Source organism: Amaranthus tricolor, chromosome 14 (assembly GCF_026212465.1).
Source record: "Amaranthus tricolor cultivar Red isolate AtriRed21 chromosome 14, ASM2621246v1, whole genome shotgun sequence".
NCBI lineage: Eukaryota > Viridiplantae > Streptophyta > Magnoliopsida > Caryophyllales > Amaranthaceae > Amaranthus > Amaranthus tricolor.
In genome coordinates, this window is record NC_080060.1 from 2,372,294 (window position 1) to 2,396,784 (window position 24,491).

Here is a 24,491-nt window from a genome sequence, read left to right on the forward strand (position 1 = left end):
ATAAAAAGATGTTTGAATAAAGTAAAAGAAGATGGAGGATTTACAAGTCCAAAACCAATTTTGATTCGTATTTCCAAATCAAACCGATTCATTTACAAGAAGCCCTTTTCGAAAACCAACCCATTTCACAAAACAATCAAACAAATGGAAATGGTGATCATAGAACCACTTTATTACCTCAAAAATTTTACACAATTAAGTCACAAATACATTTAACACAAATTCTAGTGAAAGACGGTCTCTTTGAAAGACCTCTCTAATTTGGTCAACCCATTATCATCTTTTAGTATAATTAAACTTTAATGGGCTGAGCCTGAGAGACGTCTTTCAAAAAGACGGTCTCTCAGGAGACCGGCTGTACATTTAATTATATATATATAGGTACATACATATAACGATAACAACTACGACATCAATTTGGTGGATTTTACGTTGCAGTGTAACAGTCTAAGAGCTTACTAATCCATCTCGATTCTCAATTACCGAGGGCATTCAGACACGGAGCTGCCTATAAGCTCATATGATTCATACTTCTATAGTTCTATATGCTACAAATGATCAAGTAGTATACACCCAGTAGGAGTCCTCGAGGCCTCGAAGGTAGTAGTTCCGACCACTTGAGGTCGGGCCCACTCGCAAATGAGAACACGTTGAGCAGGGGATATCGAGAAACGAATGGAAATATGTATCTGTGTACTTATATCAGCAGCTAGTAGGTTGACTCTGAACATTACCCTGGACCGTCTTGTAGCACTGAAGGCTGCAAAGGGGCAACTTTGTCTTCGAATCTCGGTACTTGTATGGATTAGTACATGATGGTCCAGCACATTTTTCCCGCGGTGGAGGGTAACTGAAAATCCATTCCGAAATATCACATGAATGTTATAATCGAGTTAGAAATAACAAAATGAGCTAAGAGCATAGCATTGAAGATGGGTTATATAAGTATTGCGGACATTAAAGGTACGATTAGAGTATAATACGAGGCGACACATAGCAACCGAACAAGTCAATAACAATGCCAAAATCTAAACCCTTAATGCCTTAGTGGGATTAACAAAACGAACCTACAAAGATATTCTCTATCCAACCTCCCTCGATCCGTGTTGTGTATAGGAGTATTCAACGGGCCGGGCCCCCATTTTGAGCCCATATCCGGCCCATTTTTAGAAGGGCTTTGTAAAGGCCGAGCCGAAAAGGGGCTCTACTATAATTAAAAAGAAGTGGGCTATAAAAGGCTCAATAAACGTCAAAAACAGGCCTTTGTAAATAGCATAATTAATGTATAATTTAATTATAAATGACAATGTCAATGTGTTATTAATACTTTTTCAATTTAAGTATTATAGATGATAAATTAATTGTTATATATTGATGAATGAGGATTTAAATAATTTCTAGTAATAAAAACGGCCGGCCCTTATTATGTTTAAAGGGCCCTTATCCAATGTTGAATCATAGCATAAACCCAGCTCAAGAAGGCAAAAGCAACAAACTTGCAGTACTTGCACCCACAGCCTTAAATGACTACTAAACACCTTAAACAAAAGCGGAGAATAAAACACGACAGAAAATATGTACCTGTGAGGTTTCGAGTCAAAAATACTTGGCAGACCGATTTCGTTAGGAAATGTAACAGTAGTCCCACTAGGTCCCATAACCAACCTGATACTGTTCGTTGCACGCATAATTTCATCAGCAGCCTTTTCCTGCATCAAACAATATAATATACTCAATTACTTCTCACAAGCTATAACCATCTTAAAAGAGAAAATTAACTAATGCTTTTTTTCAATTTTTTAACTATTGAGGTTTTTTCTGAGGATTTATCTGAGAATCTTTCTCTAGCCAAGGGACTCTTTGGCCGCACTCTCCTTATCCTGATCATATGAGCGGAATATACTGGGTATGATGATGATGCATTTAGTATCTAATACCTGGGCAAGCTCTTCTACGCGTTTCTTCTTTTTCTCTTCCCGCTTTTTCCTATTGGAGTCTTGGCCAAGAATTCTTCGAATTGCCTCGGCCTGAAACAACACATACATACTCAGCACACTTAAAATGTCGACAAAATACAAAAACCAAAAAAATGAGATTAAAGGACCTCCGACTCCCTAGCGGCCTTCTCATTTTGCATTTTACGTCTTTGAGCGGCCTCGGCTTTCTTCAATTGTTGATCCACTTCTGAAAGCTGTTCCTTTGGCTCTGTTGAGCGGATTATATCAAAGAAAATTAAAACATATGACAGAGAGATGATAGCCAGAACAAGTTCAAAATTCATACTTCTAGACGGCGCTGGAGGTAATCCATTTGGAAACTCGACTGCACTTCCACCAGGTACGGAGGCGTCTCTTCCTGACTGAAGTGCCTTCTGACGTGTTGTGAGTGTCATTTCTCGCCTCGGCTCAACAAGTGGATCGGCAGGTTCCTTCCTTGATTTCTTATTCTTCTTGCTCTCAGGCTCACCATCAGATGCGGGTTCTTCCTCTTCTTCATAGTCGGTATCCTCAGACGGAGATCTCTTCTTTCCGTCTTTACCCAACCGTGAAGAAGCACCAACTTCGGTATTTGGCGGAATACCTGAAAATTTAGATAATCTTCGGTGCTTTCGGCTAGCTTCTTCATCATCATCTCCAAATCCGGTATAAAATTTAGCATTTTTTAGTTTTTCCAAGTATCTGAGCTCATCGTCATTTTCATAATCATCAAAACCATCAACTGCACGTTTCTTGGATGCACGTTTGCTCTTACGCGCTGAATCCGATTTGTCACTTTGCTTTACCGAGCTATTCTTCCCAGCCCCTTTCGTTGCAGATCCGTCTCTTCCAAGAGTGAAACCTACTTTGGAGAAATCCTTCCAAGGGATTCCTTGTAATCCAACTTTCTTATCCCTAGACAACGGGTTGTCTACTTCTACATTATCCTGAAAAAACATATTATACAGATCCAATTAATCCAAGACCTTTAGTGTGCTACTCATCAAAATTCCCATTTCGAACATGCTTGAAATGAGCAGATATAACTTCAAAATGACAAAGAAGAAAGTGCAGTTTTCAAGTCATTCCATCGCTAAATGAAGCGTAGAGCATGTTATAATAAAAATAGGAGAAACTGTAGAAAATAAACCAATATTTGCTCGATCCGCTGAAAAAAGACCCAACTATTGTTTATTTTTTAATAAACCCACGTATTCGGTATAATTGCTGGAAATAAACTCAATTATTGTAAATCCCTAATTTTTATCACAAATTTTTGTGAGACGGTTTCTTTGAGAGACCATGTCTAATTGGTTTAAAATATTATGAGTAGGCATTAAGAATGATGTAAGTAGACATTTAAGATATTGAAAGTAGAGATTAAGTATACGGTAAGTAAGCATTAAAGATAAAGTAAGTAGACATTAAGAATACAGTAAGTAGGCATTAATCTTTACAAAGAAGTTTTGAAGATAGTTATAAACAATAGCTCGGTTTGTTTTTAGCAAATATACCTAATAGGTAGGTTTATATAAAACTAAATAGTATATTAGTTTATTTTCAACGGATCGAACAAAGGTTGGTTTATTCTGTACGGTTAGCATGAATACATAAGAAATGTAGACCAAAATAGATAATCTTCGATGTATAACATTTGCAAAACACCTACAATGTTACCCATCATCAACCATCAAGTTAGAAAATGAAGAATAGATATATAGCATAGATTGGCATAGACTAGAATAAACCAAGTAAAGAACCATAAAAAATAAAATAATTTACACAAAAAACAGCTACATGAAAATCACCTACTTTATGGACGGACTTTTGACGAGCTAAGGTAGCATCTGGAACACGAGAACTCTTTGAATTGGCGTCAATCGTGCGCGTTACTCCTCCAACTTTTAGCTTAACTTTTTTGACCTTAGTATCACTTCCCAAACCATCCTGTGATGGTCCACCGCTGTCGTCAGCCTTTCTATTTAATGCCATGGTCTTCTGTGGTTCCATGCTTTCTTTCGCTCGGCTTGTATTTTTCCAATTAGCGGGAGCAAGAACTCCTTCGCTGCTTCTTTTATTACTCGAGCCACTTTGTCCTTGCTCTGAAGCATCTCTAAGGCCACTATTAGCGTATAACTCGTCAAGTCCTATATCTACTTTCTTATTCGTTCGGTGTTGTTTTTCACCATCGGCTCCACTACCTCCGGGCAATCTTGATACACATTGACTAAGACTAAGCTCTTTCCTTCTCGAGTTGTGGCCACCACCACTGTTCTCATCACTAGAACCCGCTTTTATGTCATCGGAAGGAGGTGTTGAAGACAAGGATAAAATATCACGCCCATCGGATAATGGTTGAGATTCAGGACGAGGGCGCCTAGAAGTATGACTCCTCCTTTTTCTTATAGTGTTCCCAATTCCTTCAAGTCGAGAAGAAGTAAACTCATCCATTTTGGAAAAGAATGTTCAAAAGAACTTCCAATACAACCTACTACTACCAACTATAGGAAGTAAAGATGCCCATATAATCAATGAAACACTACAACACAAATACAATAGAAGTGAATTAGTCAACAAATCAAAATTAATGCTAACCCATACTTATTCCAAAAAGAAACACAAAACATCATATGTTAAGATAGATGTTAAAACCATATAAAATCGTGGGATTTCAAAAGTATGAAAACTCGGCGTAATAGGCTAATAGCTTCATCAAAGTAGCGTTTTACAAACATTTGTTATACCGAAACCCTAAAAAGATTTACCATTTACATAAACACACGAAAAATCTAGAATTGAACCGGCAATAACCTAGCAATTGTAAATTTGTAATGGAATTGTAAAATTCACATTTGGACTGAAAGAATTCAGACATTTTATGTGATAACTTGAAACGTTGGTTTTGGGCAAAAGCTAATGGAATAGTTTATCAAATAACTAAGTATACAAGTACTAATCAAGTTGCAGCAACATATAACGGCATCAAAATCATCAATCTATGCAAAACTCCAAGTAGAGAGATGTCCATTCGAGTCATCGGGTTGATTTCTGCTCTGTTGTTTCGGTTCGGTTCAAAATGGGGTTTCTATCCACATTGGTTTTTACATAATTGTAAATCCATTTTCAAGTCGAGTCAAATCGGGTTCAGTTACAAGGTCGGGGTGAATATTGGGTCATCAGCTCTGTTTTGAAGACCTCTAACTTGGAAAACTGAAGTTCATTGTCAATATCCATATGCAAGAAAAAATTGAGTGCACAAACAAGAAGCCACAAGAGAGCACTAACACAAATTATACACAAACCACAATTACTAAAATCAGCAAAAACCCTAATTAACACAAAACCCTAATCGACACAAATCAGATCCTATAACGTTTTCTTGAGCTCAAATACCATACAATAGAGCAAAGACCAACCTAAACCCAATTGACTAGAACATCAAAAAATCCACCAAAAAGATTCATATCATATTTCTTATGCCAAAAATACAAGAATAAACTAAAAATAAGCAAAATAAAATAGACGTAACAAGAACATTAACATAAGGCATATAACAAACAATCTAACCCCAATGGACAAACAAATTAAGAACTCACCAAAAAAAGCTTCATCAAATTATATACAACAATGACATTAGTCTTAATCACAATCACAAAGGATAGAGGTCTACTATCAACAAAACCCATATAACTCCATCAAATACTATCACCAAACAAAACCCAGATGGAAAATACAATAACAAACACTGTCTCAAAGATTGGAACTTTGAAGGAGTACTTTATGAAATAAGATCATGAAATAAACCCATATAAAAACAAACTAAAAAATCCCAAATACAATAGATGTACTAAAAAAATTACCTTAAAGATTGGAACTTTGAAGGCGCATTTCATGAAATAAGATCATGACAAAAAACAAACTAAAAAATCCCAAATACAATAGATATAGTAAAAAAAATTTACCATAAAGATTAGAGCTTTGAAGGAGTACAAAGAATAAAAAAAGGGAAAAAGAAGGGGTGAGAGAGAAGGGAAATGATAAGGGAAGAAAGAGGAAGAAAAAATATAGACTTGAAGAAGAGAAATGGGTAAATGGGAGAAAAAGGGCAAGTATTTTTTTTGCATAATATTAATAATTTTAAGTGAAGAAGAAAAGGTGTAATCTTCACCATTTTTCAGTTCTTCATTAAAGTTTTTTACAAAAAAAAAATCCTAAAAACATAGAGTGAGGAATTAACACACCCTACAAAACACCTTTGCTTGATTCTCTCTCCTCAAGCAGTGAGATTTTTCCTTTCTCTCTCTAAATGTGTAATTTTTGATTTTTTTTTTCAGCCTTCTACTGTAACACCCCTGAATTTCTAACCCCTTAAACGAAACCAAAACCGCAAAGGACGGGAGGAAAATCGGGTGTTATATAAAAAGAAAAAGGAAAAGAATTTAGATAAACGTTAAAGGTAAACTTTAAAGAGGTGAGTGGAAATTTCGGCAGCATCTGCCCTAAAACTGTGCGCCTTTGTAGGAAAACAAAAGTTATTTAGAATCTAATAAAGTAAAGGCATCAACGGCCTATCAAAACTATATCACGGCGGAATGATTCATCGTCGGCTTCTCAAATCAACATGCCAACTTGCCAAGCATGGATCGTGGTTTCGGTGTCAACGCTTGCGTTTTAAACCGACTTGACTCTTTAAAACCATACAAGTTATAAACTACGCAGCGGAGATAACTTATACAAAAAGAAGGACATGTGCCTCAAACCAAAAACATAAACAAATTTAAATGCAAAGAAACTACATGTAGCGTCAAAAACAAATATAACATTGCACGCTTCAAGGTTCTCACTCATTCCCCCCGTATGCAATGCATAGAAGCTCCATCACCTGTAATGTGTCTTTGATGTCCCCGCTACTCAACGTAAGACCATAAACCAATGAATCATAGCAGGGCCATCAAAGACGAGCCATCAACAAAGAAAACAAACAGTACACGTCAGTAACTAACATCATATCATAATAGGGTATAATTAGAATCAATAGAGTATCTCATAATAGGAGGGTGATTTCACAACACTCCAAGTGCCAATCACAACCACTAAACACCACTTCCTACTTCTCACTATCATTTCTATCTTCTTCACTTCTTTTCGACTTTATAACTTCTCGATATCACTTGAACCAAGAGCTTAACCACTTTCAAATATCTATATATATGTGATTAGACGCCACCATATTGGGGTTTGCAAGACCCACATGGCAACACCTCAACCAAAGGGTGGTGACGGGCCATACCGGCGTCCGATGGTAAAGTATGATCATACCCCCGTACAGCGACCATATACAGATGATCCTACCTCCGGGAACTAAAGCCACAGGGGTACCAAACCAGTGGAGCCAACATACCAAAACGTATGTGACTAGAGGCCACCATATTGGGGTTTGCAAGACCCACATGGCAACACCTCAACCAAGGGCGGTGACGGGCCATACCGGCGCCCAATGGTAAAGTATGAACATACCCCCGTACAGTGACCATATATAGATGATCCTACCTCCGGGAACTAAACCACTGAGGTACCCTAACCAGGGGAGCCACAATAATTGGACAAATCTGTTATCTCATCAATAAGGGACTCATTCCCATTACAACCAACAACTTTCTTACTCCATCACTAAGGGACTCCTTCCCATTCATAAAACATAAATCAACCACATTAATAAGGGGATCATTCCCTATTCAACTAACATAAATCAATCTCAATAACAAGGGAGTTATTTCCATTCAAACTAACGTAAGTCAAACTCATCAATAAGAAAGCCATTCACTATTCAAACTAACAATTAACTATATCATTAATAAGGAACTCGCTCCCCTTTCAAACAAATAATAACCAATTTAATAACATGGGAATCGAATCATTCCTATTCAAAATAGCAATAACCAATCTTATCAATAAGGAACCCATTCACTATTCTAACTGACAATAATCAAATCTCATTAATAAGGGAATCACTCCCATTCTAAATCAGCATCAGCATTTAGCCATACTTGAATCTTTTTCTATCGGTAAACTTGAAAATCATATAATCAATAACTTCGATATTTAATTCGACGATGCCTAACAAAACTCCCGCATTCAACACAAATGAAATTGCTCATGTACTAAGACACCATCAAAATAGCACACAACCATTATTTTCATTTATACTTCAAACTCTAAGTCATAAATATGTTCAATTCATCAAACACACTCTTACCCACAAAAAGATTCAATGAAAATAATACAAAGTTCAACACTTTTCATTCATATTTCTAAAACCCAATTCATAAGTACATTCAAATCATCAATCCAATTCTTACCCATAACAAGATTCAAACACAATCATACAAAATCAACACCAAACTCATAAACTTAATAAAATCCCAATTAAAACTAGAGAATTAATTAGAGAATAGAAGAGATGGCTTACAAAGAGTGAGAATAAGAAGTGGACCAAGAGATGGGTGGTCCTTATGGTGGTGGCTCACGTGTGTGGTGGTGGACCACAATTTTTAATATATATATATATATATATATATATATATATATATATATATATATATATATATATATATATATATATATATATATATGTTAGCATTTAAATTTGTATATGAAAGAAATTTCTTAAAACTAATTCAAAAATAATTTAATATAATTATAAAATCTCTAAAATTTATTAAAATATTAAATAATTATGTCATTAAAATCTTAGGTTGTTACATCTACCATACGGATTGTCAAAGAATGCAAGTATGCTTTTCCAGAATTTCTCAAATTAAATAGTTCTACTGTTGAATTATCTTTATCCGATTGATTGACTATTTACAATAAAAAAAATGATTATTTTATTATAATGATTATTTAAGAAAATAGACTAATTATATGAACTCATCTTATTGTAAGACAGACTCTAAGACAGACTCTAATTAATTACTTTAAGATTGAAAAACCTTATATAGTTCAAGGGATCTTTACTGCTCAAATTCAAACCAACAGTTTATAGTACTTCCTTTGGTCTTAATTAAATATAATAAGTTTTTACGCAATCTGGGTTAATATTTTAATTATAACACACACATATTATATATATATATATATATATATATATATATATATATATATATATATATATATATATATATATATATATATATATATATATATATATATATATATATATATATATATATATATATATATATATATATAATTAATCTTTATGGCTAAATTACAAACAAGTGAAAATATATAGCTAAATTACCTATAAAGAATATACTCCTAAAAATATGATTATTGCATTTATATAGAACCGAAAATGGATCATTTATTTGCAATGGAAAATAAAAAGGGAAATGAATTCATTTTTATCGTCTGTAAAAATAATTAATTTATTTTTCCATTTATTTATAAAAATTCTTGAAAAAATAATTAATTCAATTTCATTTTTAATTACAAGAATTAATTAGCGTACAACAAATAAAGAAAAAATTAGGATTAGTTTTTATTTTATTTTATTACACACTTGGATTTGCTGATCCGCCATTCTCCTACTTACACATTCATCTTGTTTTCCCAATTCTCCAAAATTAGGGTTTTACGAAATCCAAATCTAGGGCTTTTCGCCATAGAATCAAGCTAGAACTCCATATCTCAACCATGTCGAAGCGCAAATTCGGTTTCGAAGGCTTCGGAATCAACCGTCAACAGACCTACAACTTCGAACGATCTCAGCAACCTCAACGTTTATACGTACCTCCTTCTTCATCTTCGCGCCCGCATGACCATTACGAAGACACAGATGTTGATAACATTGAATTCGATGAAGATAACAACAACAATGCCCCCGATGCCGGAGATCCTACCGGCGACGAAGAAATTGATCCCCTCGACGCATTTATGGAGGGAATTCATAAAGAAATGAGTCAAGCACCGCCTCCAAAGCCGAAGGAGAAGTTGGATAAGTATAAATATGATGAGGATGAAGATGATGATCCAATGGAGATTTTTTTGAGAGCTAAAAAAGATGTTGGTTTAACTTTGGCGACGGATGCACTTCGTGCAGGGTATGATTCTGATGAAGAGGTATACGCTGCCGCAAAAGCTGTGGATGCTGGAATGGTTGAATATGATTCTGATGATAATCCGGTTGTTCTTGATAAAAAGAAGATTGAGCCTATTCCTGCTTTGGATCATAGTGAGATTGACTATGAGCCTTTTAGTAAGGATTTTTATGAGGAGAAACCCTCCATTTCTGGTAATTTTTCTTTTGTTTTTGAACTTATTTTGCCAATTGAAATTTAAATACTTTGAATTGTGCTAAATTTGATTTAGGCCATATTATAATTTAGAGTTTGAAGATTTCACTTATCATAATAGAATTATTTAGTCAAGAATGTTGTTTTGTCAACAATGTATTGAAGTGGCAATCATGCCCGTTTCTTAATGCACTTGCTCTAGGAAAAATTGTCGAAAATAATCTAACCTTTCACTCATTGAATAATCCCACCTATTGATTATTTTCTATTGATCTCATCTTTTTAATATGTAGTTATGTACTTACTCCCAACATACCCGGGAGTGGTGGGGCTTTGGTGGTTTAGATCACTAGGTATGTTGAGAGTAAATGCATAATAAAGGTATGAATTATTTGTATTGATGATAGCTGTTGGTTTCTTTCTGCTAGGTATGAGTGAACAAGAGGTTACAGAATATCGGACAAGTTTGAAAATTCGTGTCTCTGGTTTTGATGTTCCAAGGCCAGTTAAAACTTTTGAGGACTGTGGTTTCCCTCCACCACTGATGAATGCAATCTCAAAGCAAGGCTATGAGAAGCCTACTAACATTCAATGTCAAGCTTTGCCAATAGTACTTTCTGGGAGTGATATTATTGGTATTGCAAAGACAGGTTCTGGAAAAACAGCTTCTTTTGTGCTTCCGATGATTGTGCATATAATGGATCAGCCCGAGCTTGACAAAGGAGAAGGACCAATTGGAGTGATATGTGCACCGACTAGAGAATTAGCTCATCAGATATATTTGGAAACTAGGAAATTTGCAAAACCTTACGGGTTACGTGTATCTGCAGTTTATGGTGGAATGTCCAAGCTTGATCAGTTTAAAGAACTTAAGGCCGGAGCTGAAATTGTTGTTGCCACTCCGGGAAGACTGATTGATTTGTTGAAAATGAAGGCATTAACAATGAAGAGAGCAACCTATCTGGTGCTTGATGAAGCAGATCGCATGTTTGACCTTGGTTTTGAGCCACAGATAAGGTCTATTGTTGGTCAGATTAGGCCTGACCGTCAGACTTTACTCTTCTCGGCCACAATGCCCCGAAAAGTTGAAAAGTTGGCTCGAGAAATTCTTTCAAATCCTGTACGTGTTGCAGTGGGCGAGATAGGCATGGCAAATGAGGATATAACACAAATTGTTCAAGTGCTTCCATCAGATGCAGAGAAGTTGCCCTGGCTCCTAGAGAAGTTGCAAGGAATGATTGATGAAGGTGATGTTTTGGTGTTTGCCTCTAAAAAGGCCTCTGTTGATGAACTTGAGTCTCAGCTTGCACTGAAAGGGTTCAAAGTTGCTGCTCTTCATGGTGATAAAGATCAGGCATCTCGTATGGAGATACTGCAGAAATTTAAGTCTGGAACCTACCATGTACTTATTGCTACTGATGTTGCTGCTCGAGGTCTTGATATCAAGTCAATCAAGTCAGTTGTCAACTTTGACATTGCGAAAGATATGGATATGCATGTACATCGTATTGGTAGAACAGGCCGTGCCGGTGATAAAGACGGCACCGCATATACTCTTATCACCCTAAAGGAAGCCAGGTTTGCAGGCGAATTGGTCAATAGTTTGATTGCTGCTGGTCAGAATGTGTCCATGGAACTAATGGATCTCGCCATGAAGGTAATTTTACTTTCTTTTTTCGAAAGCTGCAAAGTTGATCTTGAATTGTTGAGACTTACCATAACAATATTGTGGTATATTTGTTTTGATCTGTCCTATTTGATGACGTATTGATGCTATATGTATAATATTGTGACTATTCCATTGTCTGTTGAATCTTGATTAAGGTGTTTGGAATTATGATATTCTTTCTCTTATATGATCTCTAAAACTAGGATTGCGACCATGAATTACTACTGTACGTAGTTTTATTAGAGCCGATTTTACACTAAAAATAGGCAGACCAATAAAATTCTGGTGAATGTAAGCTTCAAATGTTTCTGTTGACATTTTCAATACAATACTCCTATGCTTCAGGGATTTTGTTGCTATTGTTTGGAACCTAGAACAAAATTGTTGGTTTTGCAGTAGTGCTTTTTGCATGTAAAGGGATGCTCAACAGTCCCTTCGTATTTTGCGACGTACTAGTATTATAAATAGTGTCTGCCTTTTGTTGACTTATCGTATCAATCATGTTTTAGGATGGAAGATTCAGGTCTAAACGTGATTCAAGAAAGGGAGGTATGACTTGAGTCAGCTGGCCATCTTTCAATACAGTTCCTGATTCAGATTTTTATGCTTTAGTTTTTCTTTTTTGTCACTGAATTTTTTTTGACATCAACTGTTTGTAATTTGCAAGTCAACTTTGGGGAATTCGTGGATAGTAGTAATAGAGTACAACCTTCATTCTATTTCGATTTTTCTGAACGATGTTTATGACATTTACATGCAGGTGGAAGGAAAGGAAAAGGAAGAGGAGGCGGCGGAGGTGGTCGAGGTGTACGTGGTGTCGATTTTGGTTTGGGCATTGGGTATAATGCAGAACCCAGCAACACTCCCTCTCCTACAGCCAGTCGTACTGCAGCTGTTAATTCACTAAGAACAGGTATGATGGCACAGTTCAAGAGCAGCTTTGTGGCTGCTTCATCCAATTCTCCTAATCAGGTGATTAGCAGTGCCTATCAACGGCCAGCATTATCTGGTTTTGTTTCGGGTGGTACTATTGGTGGGGACTCCAATAGACCTCCGGCAACCTCTGCAGTGAATCCCCATCCCGCAACAGGAGGGAACATTGGTAGTCAAAATTCTGATCGGAAGATCAGTGAAAGGTGAGCCTATTCTTTCGTACTTAATTTCTTTTTTCGACTAAAACCATTTTTGAGTTGCCCTAGCCGGCAAGATAGTAAGCGCACTTGGATTGCATGATAATTGTATATCTCTAGAGTCGACACGGTAGAATTAGTCCTGATGTTGATTATGTTATATCTCAATAATGCAGTACGAGTCAAAAGGCAAGAGAAAGGCGAAGACCCTCGGGCTGGGACAGAGAGCGGAAATGAAGTGTTTATGAACATCTTTTTTGCTTTGTAGTACCAAAAAAAAAGGTCACTCGTAATGTAACATTGTTCTTGCTTGGTATAAAACTCTTCAATTTTAGGTTCAATATTTTTGGCTTTAATTTTATCTTGCTACACTCTTCAGTGCCACAGTAGTATATTGCACAAAGCTTAAGGAATTGTGGACTACTTGAATATCCTGGTATATAAGGAAAATTAAAATATATGGATGATAATTAAAAAAAAATGGAGGTATTGTTTTGCATAAAAGGAATTTGTAGCAAAGTATAAGGGACAAATTAAAAAGAAAAATATTACAAATTTAAAATGAGAGAAGAGATAATTATTTAAAATAAAAATATTGCAAAATTAAATAGACAGATTTAAATAAAAAACACAAATTTTTGTGAGAGATCATCTCTAATGGGACTGGTCCATTATATATTTTTTAAATTATTGTGAGTAGGCGTTAAGAATGATATAAGTAGACATTTAAGATATTAAAAGTATGCATTAAGATTAAGGTAAGGAAGCATTAGAATAATGTAAATAGACATTAAGAATACGATAAAATATGCTTTAGTATAGGAAAATTGTTAAACGAACTTGGATTCCCTCCAAACGATTCTTGTGGGTTGTAAGTTGTTTTGTGACTATTAGGCAACAATGCATTAGCATTTTTGAAAACCCAATTTAACACGTGGAGATTTTTTATATTAACTTAAATTGTTACATTTTCCATAGTTTTTAAAAATTTGTATACATGTTGGCATGTTGCATAAGTTTACATATCTCTTTTAAATATTTACAACAACGTTACTATAAAAACACAAGACTAATTATTGTGAAAAATAATAAGAATGACATGGAATAAACCAAGGGAAAGAAAATAGTTCTATATATGAAGAGAAAAAAATATAATAATAATAAAGGAAATAAAGTGAGAAATATAGTTTTTGAGGATTATCACCTTAATTAATATTTTATATATTTAATAAATATTTGGAAATAGATAGGTTGAAAATTCAGTAAACGGAATTTAATTCAATGTTTTATTTTTCAATTCAAATACAAATCAAACGAAATCAAGTTGATTAGAATTAATTTCTTAGTCAAATTCAAACTAAATTTTCTACTAAAAAAACAAATTTAAACTTCAATTTAAATTAGAAAATCAAAATACTAAATCCGAATGACTTGAAAATAATAGTGGCAAAGTGGGCATGCTGCATTGCCGTGTAGTGAAAGGTTTTACTCAGCTAGTAATTTAGCATAATGTTAGAAATGATATCCTATTTTATTTCGAAATTTTGATTTTTGATTTTTAGTAGCTTTAAATCTGATTCAAAGAAAAATGTTTTTGTTTTTAAATTCTTTATCCAATTCCAAACCAAAATTATGAAAAGTATAAATCATATTCTTATACGTTTTGAATTTATTTATTTACGATTTTTATTCCAATAAATTTCCCCTTCAAAATAAGAATATAAATACGTAAATAACCTAGTGTATAGGTTAAAAAATAAAAAATGATACTTAGAAAGATATATACTTCAAAATTGTTAAATTATTCAAATTAGAGTAAATTTTTTTTAAAATATTATGTGATAAATTTAAATTTAAAGGAACAATAGAGTACTAATTTATAAGTAGGTTGAAAGAATCAAACTAATGGCGTTATTTGGTAGAAATATTGAGCGTCCACAGTCATTAAATAATAAGAAATTATCAATGGTATTTTTAAATTTTTGCAATTTATCATAGTATTCTTAAGTTTTTTCGATCAGCAATAATACCCTTGTGTTATTAATCGTTTTACAACTATAATCTTTTCTTATTTTTTCCGTCAAAAAATTGTCCAAAACCGTTAAGCTTTTTTCTTTTTCTTTTATTTTTCAATTTAAAACATAAAAAAACAAAAGAAAAAAAAAGTTAACGGTTTTGAACGATTTTAGACGGAAAAAATAAAAAAGGTTATGGTTGTAAGAAGCTCAATAATACAAGAATACCATTGATAATCGAAAAAACTTAGAAGTATTATTGATAAAGTGCAAAAACTTACGGTACTATTGATAATTTCCTTTAAATAATTAATACTGCTGAATATATTTTGTAACTGAAATATTAACATTTTGAGAAAACCATTAATCAATCTGCCGTCTTAGCTCAGTGGTAGAGCGCGTGGCTTTTAACCACGTGGTCGTGGGTTCGATCCCCACAGACGGCGTTTATTTTGTTTTTTTGTTTTTTTTCATTTCGAAACCTCTGAGCGTTTTTTTTTTCTTTTTTTTTTTTGGTTTTTCTTTCGACTCCTACCACCTGCAAACGGAGTGAAACCCCAATTCGTTACTGCTGCAGCACACTCTTCATTCGATTCCTCCATATTTCTCTTCAAGCTATTTCTCCAGATTTTCATTTAAATCGTAATTTTAGGCGTCCAAAGGTAAGTTCTTTTACAAATTTTGATAAAATTAATAAAATTTCTGGACTGGTTTTGATTGATATTCATTCAGATTTGTCGTTTATTGGTCTTACTCATTTTTTTTCTGTTCAAATTCATTGCTTTTTTCTAGTTTTGTTGTTAAACATTATTGTTTTTCAATTGGGTTTTTTATTTAATTTTTCCGGTGGCAACTATTCAGTACAGTCAAACAGTCCGTTTGGGGTAACCCGTTCCCGGTTGTCCGTTACAACCATTGGCTTCTTTTGCTTCACAAACCTAATTTTCATTGGATAGTCAATATCTTTCATGCCTAAACATGGTTATTTGTTGATGGTGAAATTCTTTGAACTTTGAATGCCAAAACTTTTGGTGGGATTTGCAATTGGGTAATTGAGAACTCTTATAAGCAATTACAATGTAAAATTGTTTTGGTTTAGGTCTTGAGGATTTAGAATTTTGGGTGATGTTCAGAAACATTGTTCACCTAATCTGCTAATTAATCTGTTCTATGAATTTGGCAAAACTCAATTTCTGGGGATATGGCTTTGGCATTGTTGTTTTATGAATTGGAATTCGCTCAAAATGGCCTAAATTCTTTTTTTTCAATTGAATTTTGTCAGAGATTAGCGAATTAGATAATACGGGTAAACGCATTTAAAAATAATTATGCTGATTCTAGTTTGCTTGGTGGCATTGTTTTTCATGTAGTAGTAGAAGTATATTACACAGAGCAATCAATAAACTAGACTTCTTTATTGTTTTTGACTAGAATTTCTATTTTCTTGGTTGCTCGTTTATGTAGTCTTTATGGTTAAAATTGTTGATCAGGGGTGAATAGCTTGATTATTGAAGGGAAAGAGGAGAAGAAGCGAAGGTTCGAGAAACGGTTGAACTTTTATTGAGGTCGTAATTGACATTATTTTGATCCCATCGCCAAGTATTGTCACATTTTACATAGAGATTGGATGTATGATATGATTTGCAGTTTTGGCAAACATCGATCTGTCTATAGAGCTCTTATATCTAGATTTGTTAAAGCAGGACTTATTGACCAAGCGATTGAAACTTTTGACAAGATGATTAGTTCGAACTGTCGAGTTTTTAGTATAGATTACAATCGTTTTATTGGGGTGCTTATTAAGCAGTCCCGTCTTGATTTAGCCGAGTATTATTACAATACTATGATTCCACAAGGGTTTTCTTTGATTTCTTTTACGTATTCGAGATTTATATGTGCCTTGTGTGAGGTGAAGAATTTCGAGCTGATTGAGATTCTTCTAAAAGACATGGAAAAGCTGGGATCTGTTGCGGACATATGGGCCTACAATATTTATCTACATTTGTTGTGCCAGGAAAATCAAACAGATTCAGCTTTAAGCTTATTTGAGGACATGATGCAGAAAGGAAGACAACCTGATGTTGTAACATATACTGTACTTGTCAATGGATTGTGTAAGGTAGGACAATTTGACAATGCAATTGAGATTTGGCATACAATGAAAAAGAATGGATTGCATCCAGACGATAAAGCGTGTAGGGCTTTGGTTCTTGGTTTATGTGGTGGTGGTAAAGTTAATTTAGCTTACGATCTTATAGTAGATGTGATAAAACGTGGAGCGCCTGTAAGCATATTGGTCTATAATACTCTTATAAGTGGGTTTTGTAAGATTGGTCAGATTGATAAAGCACTAGCTATCAAATCATACATGAAGGCGAATGGATGTGAGCCAGATCGAGTCACGTTCAATATAATTCTGGGGTATTGCTGTGATCACCTTTTGCTCGTGAAGGCTGAAAAACTGATGGAGACGATGGAAAGGAATGGGCTGGAACCTGATATATATAGCTACAACCAATTTCTGAAGGGTCTTTGTAAAGCGAATCGTCTGGACAAGGCCTACTTGTTGCTCGATGTGATGGAAGTGAAAGGATTATGTGACGTTGTCTCGTATAATACCATAATTCAGGGACTATGTAATGCCCATAATATCATAAGGGCTTACAAGATTTTTGAGGAAATGTGTCGCAAAGGAATTGCCCCGAATACTATGACATTTACCATTCTCATAAAATTTTTTCTTAGAGAAGGTAGTTCCAGTATTGCGGAGCAGCTTCTTAATCAAATGACAGGAATGGGCATTCTTCCGGATTGCGTTCTGTATACCACTCTTATTGATCATCTTTGCAAGACAGGAAAAGTCGACGTGGCTCAGAGGTTTTTCTACGACATGGTAGAGAGTGGGACAACTCCTGATGTAGTTTCATACAATACTATTATAAGTGGGCTTTGCAAAGCTTCTAGAACGGAAGAAGCTATGAGTTTGTTCACCAATATGCAAAAGCAAGGTCCTTATCCGGACGAGGCGACATTCAAATGGATTATAAAAGGGCAGATACAGGAAAACAAAATTCCAGGGGCTTGTGTTTTGTGGGACCAAATGATGGAAAAGGGATTTACTCTAGATGGGTTAACCTCTAAAAGGCTAATTAATGCACTCAATTCGAAAGGAAATTCATAATCAAGTGGGACTTTTCTTAACTATCGGCGAGGAACTTATTGATTTGGGCACAAGTAGCTTTTCAGTTATGTCTGTTTATTCATCAGCAACGTCTGGAAAAACTGTACACGGGGAAGTTAAGACACGCCACTGGTTAGAATCTTCGCTCATTTTACAATTACTATATAGTTGCAGCTAAACTGGTTGCCTTTGATTGATAAGATTGTTTATTTTGACATTTTCAGGTTTCATTGGTATATTTTCCTTGAGGTTCAACTCAAATTTAGTAACAATGGAAGTATGTTTGAAGCAGGGATGATCTATCTCACTGCAGCCAATAGCTATGGTTGGTTGTTGTCTCTTCCCTTGTTTATTCATCAGCTAAACTGTATAGTGTCGTTATTTTTCTATGAGAAAATTATTTGGTCGTCAAATGATCTTTTAGTTGAATAAACATTCTCCACATGAAAGCATCTTCTTATATTGTATTCTTTGCCCAGACAGAGGTGTTCAAAACAAACTCAATGATCCGAAATTTACCCGACCTTGTAACCGACCCTGATTTGACCCGACTTTAAAAATGATTTACAATTATGTAAAAAACAATATGGACGCAAAACCCGATTTCAGACCGACCCGAAACACTTAATCCGAAATCAACCCGATAACCCGAATGAATACCTACTCGATATGTCCCATTTGCTTCTGCAATTTGCATGTGTGCCTATGCAGTAATTCAATAATTATTTTTTCTAAGTGTGCATCATAAAAACTTACAAAAAGTTCACTTCATAAATTATAAAAAGTTGATATTAATAGAATTTATATTGAGACGAATCATACAAGATCTTACTTGACTATGTTTTAACTTATAGATTAATAATAAAATTCAAACTAAGAGTGATTGGTGAATAATACAAAATCTCAATTGGGACTTATGAAAATCCATCATGGTTCATTGACTTGAGGGATTTTCTTGATTATGTTGAGCATGGGGTAATTGAAATCACCCTACAACGTTCTTCCATTAAGGCGGGTACAACATGTATAAAGTTTCTATTCTTTATCAAAACCAGCTACCTCTGTGTATATATTTGTGTGTTTGCGCCTTTAATTTTTTTCTTTTTGATGCTGAAGGTTTCATCTCTAAAAGGACTTGATCAATTGAGGCTTCTTTGGTGAACGAATTTCATTGTACGTATTGGGTTGGGCCATAATGGAAAATGATGCAAAGGCTCTTATTGATTATTTGTATCGGATAACTCATCCTGCCATGCTCACTACAAAAAGTTTCATGTTTTCTTTTGGTAAGTGACTCAAAACTTTATTGTTTAATAAAGGTACGGTGATAGTTAATCGTTATTCAAGCATGTTTTCACTCGACTATTATCATTATCAAATCTGAACAAGAATGTATCAAAGCTTGTGATTAGCACTACGTAGAAACGAATGGAGAAGAGGATTTTTGTTGTCGATCAGAGATGCATTCAAAATTCGTTTTTTGTTTTTTTATTTGTTTTTGAAGTGGATTTAGTATTTTTTGTTCATATTGTTGTTGTCGAACTTTCTTATTTCGACTTGAAAATCTTAATCCAAATACATGTTCGACAACTTATGTGTGAGATGTTATTTTACCTTAATCCATTAAATACTTCTCATTTAAGCAGATTTGGGATTGGGTGTACGCAACATTATCTTGTTTCAGATTAGCCCTTGATTAAAAACATCATTTGCAACTTTAAATAGTCTACTACATTCGGAAATAAAACGCTATGAGTTTTTGACTCCATCATAATAAAACCAAACATACAACATGTAAAGGGTTAAATTCAAGCATAACTAATGTACTTATAGGAAATCGGGTTTGATTTTGCAGCATTTGTGTGACATATTATGCTATAAAAGACGGTGGCACTGCCATCGCGTCATAGATTGTTGGAAGCGCTCTCAAGATGAGAAGTTGTTCATCAAATCATGCTGCAAAGAAGATAGCAATCAACAAGGGTGGCATCGTCTCAAAGATTTTGGTAACGAGCTCGAACAAATATCAAAGATTTGAATCATTGTATGAGTTTCATGTTTCATCGACATAATTAACCATGCATTACCCGATGTTATCGAGTACTCTATGTAAATTAGTCTATCTTTTGGATTTTTTGTATGGAATAACTAACGAGCTACTCTTGTGAGAGCTCGTCTCCGGTAAGACGACCTCAAAACAATCGCACAGTGATACCATCTCATTTTGCAACAACTAATAGATGGGGTGTTATCTTCAGAGTTTTCTAGAGCTTTCTTCAAATTTAATGGTGGATGCTGATTACTCTCTTCTGTCTCGACGATATCTTTCACCTTTTTATTCATACGGTTCAATTATTTTAATCAAACTGGAGTATATCTTCGGAATGAGGTAGTATAATGTTTGTCTGATATTCCTTCTTTGTCATCAAATGAATGAGGCAGCTTGATAAAGATTATTGATTCATGATCTTTAAGTTTGGTTGAAAGTTGTGGTTTGGTAAGAAATTTGAGAGATTTATATTTTCTTCAGCTTGTCAGAGTTTTTTCGGTGAAACATCGTAAATTAGTAAATCACGTAAATACACGGTTTGTATTAGTTCAGCCGTCTACGATTTTTATAACTTACATTTTAAAGTATTGTTTGTATTTATTTTAAGTATGTTTATTCAGTTATTAATAGCGAAATAAAATGACAATAACATTATTATAATTGACAAACACATATATCAATATCGAAGAATTATAAGTAAGCAATAAATATGTACATTAGTACATATTCAATGTGAAGCATTGAACTATATGCTATATTTCTGACTAAATTGCCTAAACCAACTTAGGTGCTTATTTAATAAATACACATGACAATCTATAATATAATAATATATTATTTTATTAAATTATCATGTATAATTATAAAATTGTATTTGTTTTGTTTTTCTTATATTTATAATTAATTGCATGAATCATATAAATAGTACATCATCAACTTAATTATCATTCATACAATTATAAAATAATATTGATCAATTTAAAAAAAAGTATATAAATATTTTTCTTTTATATTTTCATAAAAATATATAAATATTCTTTAATCACCTATGTAAGTCTAAAATCAACAAATCAAGCATTTTCTTACCCAATCCCCTCGCTAACCCCTAAACCCTCCCGAAACCCTTTTCTTTTCAAAAATATGTTCCCATCAATGAAACACAAATTGAAGCTTACAACCATCGCCACCCATTTCAACTCCGGCGAATCTCAGTTCCTCCGGCGACTCTCCACGGAATCATCTTCATCTTTGGTGAAAAATTCCAGTAGCCAGTATATTAATAATCAAAAACTCTATAAGAGGTTATCAGCAGTGGGCGGTACAGGTGAAAAGATACGAAAAGTTTTACACTCCATCAAAAGAAATGGGGGGAATTTCACTAAATCTGATCTTATTGATTGTCTTAAAGCTTTTCGTAAGTATGGCAGATATCATCATTGCCATGAGGTTAGCTTTGCTTTATAACTTCGTTTTTCTGTGGTTTAAAATAATGCAATTTGGTTTTTGAATTTGAGCTTTCCTGAGATGTTAATTATTGATATTTTGAGATGCATATCTGTTTATATTGGGTATTTAATGCTTAAAGTTTCTATCATTTGGGTGTTTTTTTTGAGTTATGTACAATTGATTTGGTGTTGACTGTTATTCTGATTGGTGTTACTTCAAATAGGTAATGTAATCATTTCTTCTGATGTTTGTTCCACCCATTAATGGTTTTATTTTAATTACTTCCGATAGTTAGTATTGTAGTGATTGATGAAGTGAAATGCTTGAAATATGAATAATATATAGATTTTACCTTAATGGATGTAAATTTAGGCAAATTTGTGACCAACTGACAGCAATGGACCCAAATATTCTTCGTTAACGGATTTGGGACTTCTTTTATGATCTTGAGGTAACCCACAAAGTAAGGACACTTGCAGGAGGTTTCCCCTTTCATCCGTCCTCCTTTTAAGGGCATTGGCCTACACTTTCGGGGTGTGAAAGATGGTTTTGAGTGCCCCATTTATTTTTAAGGTATTGGTTTTGGGAGTTGAGGCCATAGAAATTTCTACATGTGGTTGTGGCTCATGCCTTACCCTTTAGTTTCACCTGGGTGCATCGGGTATGGGTTTCACCCATAGTGTAAAAACAAGGCTGTATTGTATCTTATTGGTCGTATCGTAAAGGTTTCCAAATTTATCGAATCGATATTGCCCGTATCGTAAAAACACCGAATTTTAGGCTGTTTCAAGTGATGTTTCATGGTTTAGGCTGAAATTTGGCGATACGATAACTGCATCATCCCGTTATGTGTCTATTGTCGCAATCGCTACCGCATTTTAATGTTTATTCTTCTGGTGTTGAAGAAACTATTGATTGACAGCTTTTCTAATTGCAATTTGCAGCTACTAACATGTTTGATAGTTGGCATGCACTTCTAAGTTTCTTTTTCGTTATTTGGCGTGGCGTGGGTCTGATTTGACGTCTGTATCTTTGTTTTTCGCAGATACTTGAATGGATGGATAAAGGTAAAACTAAATTTTCCTCGAGCGAGTATGCATTGCATTTGAGTATAATGAGTAAAGTTAAGGGAATCGATGAAGTTGAGAAATATTTTGATAGCATTCCTCCTTATGCTAAGAACCATCATGTGTATGGAGCTCTTTTAAGTTGCTACTGTGCTGAAAAGATGACCGATAAAGCATTGGCTCTTTTCAAAAAGATGGATGAGCTTAACTATACGTCGAATTGTCTCGCCTTCAATAATATGATGAGTCTATATATGAAAGTAGGCAATCCCGAGAAGGTATCTCGTCTTGTAGAAGAGATGAAGGAGAAAAATATCCCGCTTACCAACCACACTTACTACACCTGGATTCAAAGTTGTCGATTCCCGGTTGATCTTGAGCGTTTAGAACGAGTTAAGCAGGACGCTGAAGAAAATGACTCGGTAAAGGATGACTGGCAAATATATAGCCACCTCGCTGGTGTCTATATCGAGGGTGGTGACTATGAAAAGGCTAATACTGCTCTGAATAAGGTGGCGGAGCTTTTGGACGATCCAAAAAATGGTGAACGTAATGGATTTCATTATCTGATTAGCAAGTATTCTCGTCTTGGTAATTTAAAGGCGATCAATCAGTCATGGGATAAACTGAAGTCTAGATTCAAATTTAATAACATGAGCTACCTTGTTATGCTTCAAGCTTTATCAAAACTCGAGGATATTGAACGCCTCAAAAAGTGCTTAAACGAGTGGGAGTCAGGTCATAAAATTTATGACGATAAGCTACCTACGGTTGTTATAAGCGCTTACTTGAGGCATGACATGCTCGAAGAGGCCGAGCATCTTCTGAAAGATGTTAAAGATAAAGGCGATAAGATGATAAAGATTGCACATATCAATTTCCTGAACTACTTCTTGGAGAAACGTAAGTTTGATTCCGCTCTTAAACATTTGGATGCTGCAATGGAAGTTAACTGGAAGCCGATGGTTAAAAAGCTCGATCCTTTGTTCGAGCATTTTAAGGAACAGAAAGATGTTGACAGTGCGGAAGAATTGTGCAAAAAGTTGGAGAAAGTTCAGTTAATCAACTCACAAGCATACTCGTGGTTGCTGACAACTTATGCAGATGCCGGTAAAACTGCTCCGGATATGCGCGAGAGGATGAAGGTAAACGGTGTCGAGATTAGTACTGAGCATGAGGCATTGCTCCAGAAGATATGCTAAGAGGCCTTTTCACAGTTTTTCTGTTGGTGATTTCATTAGTGTTGTTGAAGGATGTAGGCCTGATTTGAAGAATGGGAAATATCTGCTTTTGTGAACTTTAAAATTTTTTTTTGGTTTAAGGGAAAACATTTCTTTTACATAATTTATTTTTCAATGGGAAAAGCAATGAGATCAAATAATAATGTTAATTGCTAAAATCACGACTGTTACATATGATATTCTAACACTTTTGCATACTTTTTTCTACATTAGTGTTTGATACATTTTTTACGAGTGGGTTATAAGATTTTAGTTTTCATATAAAATTTATTCTGATATAATGTTTTGTAGATGTAAAATTAATATTTTTAGATACAGTATATAAATCTTTATCAAATAATTAACTGATACCATAAAATTTATAAATCATAAAAATCTATTAAATTGATTGAAATAACTTGTAAGAGTGGACTAGTGGT

The 24,491-nt window shown here is 34.4% G+C and overlaps 4 protein-coding genes and 1 non-coding gene across 9 annotated transcripts; 4 read left to right on the top strand and 1 right to left on the bottom strand.

Moving 5' to 3' along the window:
* Positions 1–71: 71 nt before the first annotated feature.
* On the bottom strand, positions 72–6,158 carry LOC130799813 (uncharacterized). Of its 3 annotated transcripts, none has more exons than XM_057663054.1 (7): positions 5,837–6,158; positions 3,789–4,515; positions 2,284–2,923; positions 2,105–2,205; positions 1,938–2,027; positions 1,582–1,709; positions 72–850 (listed from the first exon to the last, which is right to left on the bottom strand). In XM_057663054.1, exons 2-7 carry the CDS (start codon positions 4,425–4,427, stop codon positions 703–705), a joined length of 1,746 nt encoding a protein of 581 aa, XP_057519037.1. In that variant the 5' UTR covers positions 4,428–4,515; positions 5,837–6,158; the 3' UTR covers positions 72–702. The 3 variants fall into 3 exon arrangements, with proteins under 3 accessions (XP_057519037.1, XP_057519039.1, XP_057519038.1); XM_057663056.1 differs by having other exon boundaries at positions 123–850; positions 5,939–6,138; XM_057663055.1 differs by lacking the exon at positions 5,837–6,158 and adding an exon at positions 5,573–5,801 and having other exon boundaries at positions 123–850.
* Positions 6,159–9,523: 3,365 nt separating this feature from the next.
* LOC130799856 (DEAD-box ATP-dependent RNA helicase 24) lies at positions 9,524–13,428 on the top strand. 2 transcript variants are annotated; one of them, XM_057663120.1, is made up of 5 exons: positions 9,524–10,272; positions 10,702–11,930; positions 12,452–12,491; positions 12,703–13,078; positions 13,249–13,428. In XM_057663120.1, exons 1-5 carry the CDS (start codon positions 9,675–9,677, stop codon positions 13,307–13,309), a joined length of 2,304 nt encoding a protein of 767 aa, XP_057519103.1. In that variant the 5' UTR covers positions 9,524–9,674; the 3' UTR covers positions 13,310–13,428. The 2 variants fall into 2 exon arrangements, with proteins under 2 accessions (XP_057519103.1, XP_057519104.1); XM_057663121.1 differs by lacking the exons at positions 12,452–12,491; positions 13,249–13,428 and having other exon boundaries at positions 9,526–10,272; positions 12,703–12,988.
* A 2,033-nt stretch (positions 13,429–15,461) lies between these two features.
* On the top strand, positions 15,462–15,533 carry TRNAK-UUU (transfer RNA lysine (anticodon UUU)). The gene has a single exon. It is a non-coding gene; the product is annotated as a tRNA-Lys (tRNA).
* A 46-nt stretch (positions 15,534–15,579) lies between these two features.
* LOC130799899 (pentatricopeptide repeat-containing protein At1g13040, mitochondrial) lies at positions 15,580–20,535 on the top strand. Of its 2 annotated transcripts, XM_057663186.1 has the most exons (5): positions 15,580–15,749; positions 16,578–18,400; positions 18,493–18,593; positions 19,385–19,554; positions 20,124–20,535. In XM_057663186.1, exon 2 carries the CDS (start codon positions 16,715–16,717, stop codon positions 18,266–18,268), a length of 1,554 nt encoding a protein of 517 aa, XP_057519169.1. In that variant the 5' UTR covers positions 15,580–15,749; positions 16,578–16,714; the 3' UTR covers positions 18,269–18,400; positions 18,493–18,593; positions 19,385–19,554; positions 20,124–20,535. The 2 variants fall into 2 exon arrangements, with proteins under 2 accessions (XP_057519169.1, XP_057519170.1); XM_057663187.1 differs by having other exon boundaries at positions 15,580–18,400.
* An 834-nt stretch (positions 20,536–21,369) lies between these two features.
* LOC130800074 (pentatricopeptide repeat-containing protein At1g02370, mitochondrial-like) lies at positions 21,370–24,230 on the top strand. Its single transcript, XM_057663425.1, has 2 exons — positions 21,370–21,764; positions 22,810–24,230. Exons 1-2 carry the CDS (start codon positions 21,459–21,461, stop codon positions 24,031–24,033), a joined length of 1,530 nt encoding a protein of 509 aa, XP_057519408.1. The 5' UTR covers positions 21,370–21,458; the 3' UTR covers positions 24,034–24,230.
* Positions 24,231–24,491: the final 261 nt, after the last annotated feature.

What these genes read in the sequence shown, in the direction of transcription:
- LOC130799899 (XM_057663187.1), top strand. Translation starts at nt 16,715, where the DNA reads ATGTATGATATGATTTGCAGTTTTGGCAAACATCGATCTGTCTATAGA.
- LOC130799813 (XM_057663054.1), bottom strand. Translation starts at nt 4,427, where the DNA reads ATGGATGAGTTTACTTCTTCTCGACTTGAAGGAATTGGGAACACTATA. An exon ending in GCGTAGAAGAGCTTGCCCAG is followed by an intron (nt 1,710 to 1,937) that starts GTATTAGATACT and finishes TGTTTGATGCAG; the next exon opens with GAAAAGGCTGCTGATGAAAT. An exon ending in TTTGACTCGAAACCTCACAG is followed by an intron (nt 851 to 1,581) that starts GTACATATTTTC and finishes ATGGATTTTCAG; the next exon opens with TTACCCTCCACCGCGGGAAA.
- LOC130799856 (XM_057663120.1), top strand. Translation starts at nt 9,675, where the DNA reads ATGTCGAAGCGCAAATTCGGTTTCGAAGGCTTCGGAATCAACCGTCAA. An exon ending in ACGTGATTCAAGAAAGGGAG is followed by an intron (nt 12,492 to 12,702) that starts GTATGACTTGAG and finishes ATTTACATGCAG; the next exon opens with GTGGAAGGAAAGGAAAAGGA. An exon ending in GATCGGAAGATCAGTGAAAG is followed by an intron (nt 13,079 to 13,248) that starts GTGAGCCTATTC and finishes TCAATAATGCAG; the next exon opens with TACGAGTCAAAAGGCAAGAG.
- LOC130800074 (XM_057663425.1), top strand. Translation starts at nt 21,459, where the DNA reads ATGTTCCCATCAATGAAACACAAATTGAAGCTTACAACCATCGCCACC. An exon ending in GATATCATCATTGCCATGAG is followed by an intron (nt 21,765 to 22,809) that starts GTTAGCTTTGCT and finishes TGTTTTTCGCAG; the next exon opens with ATACTTGAATGGATGGATAA.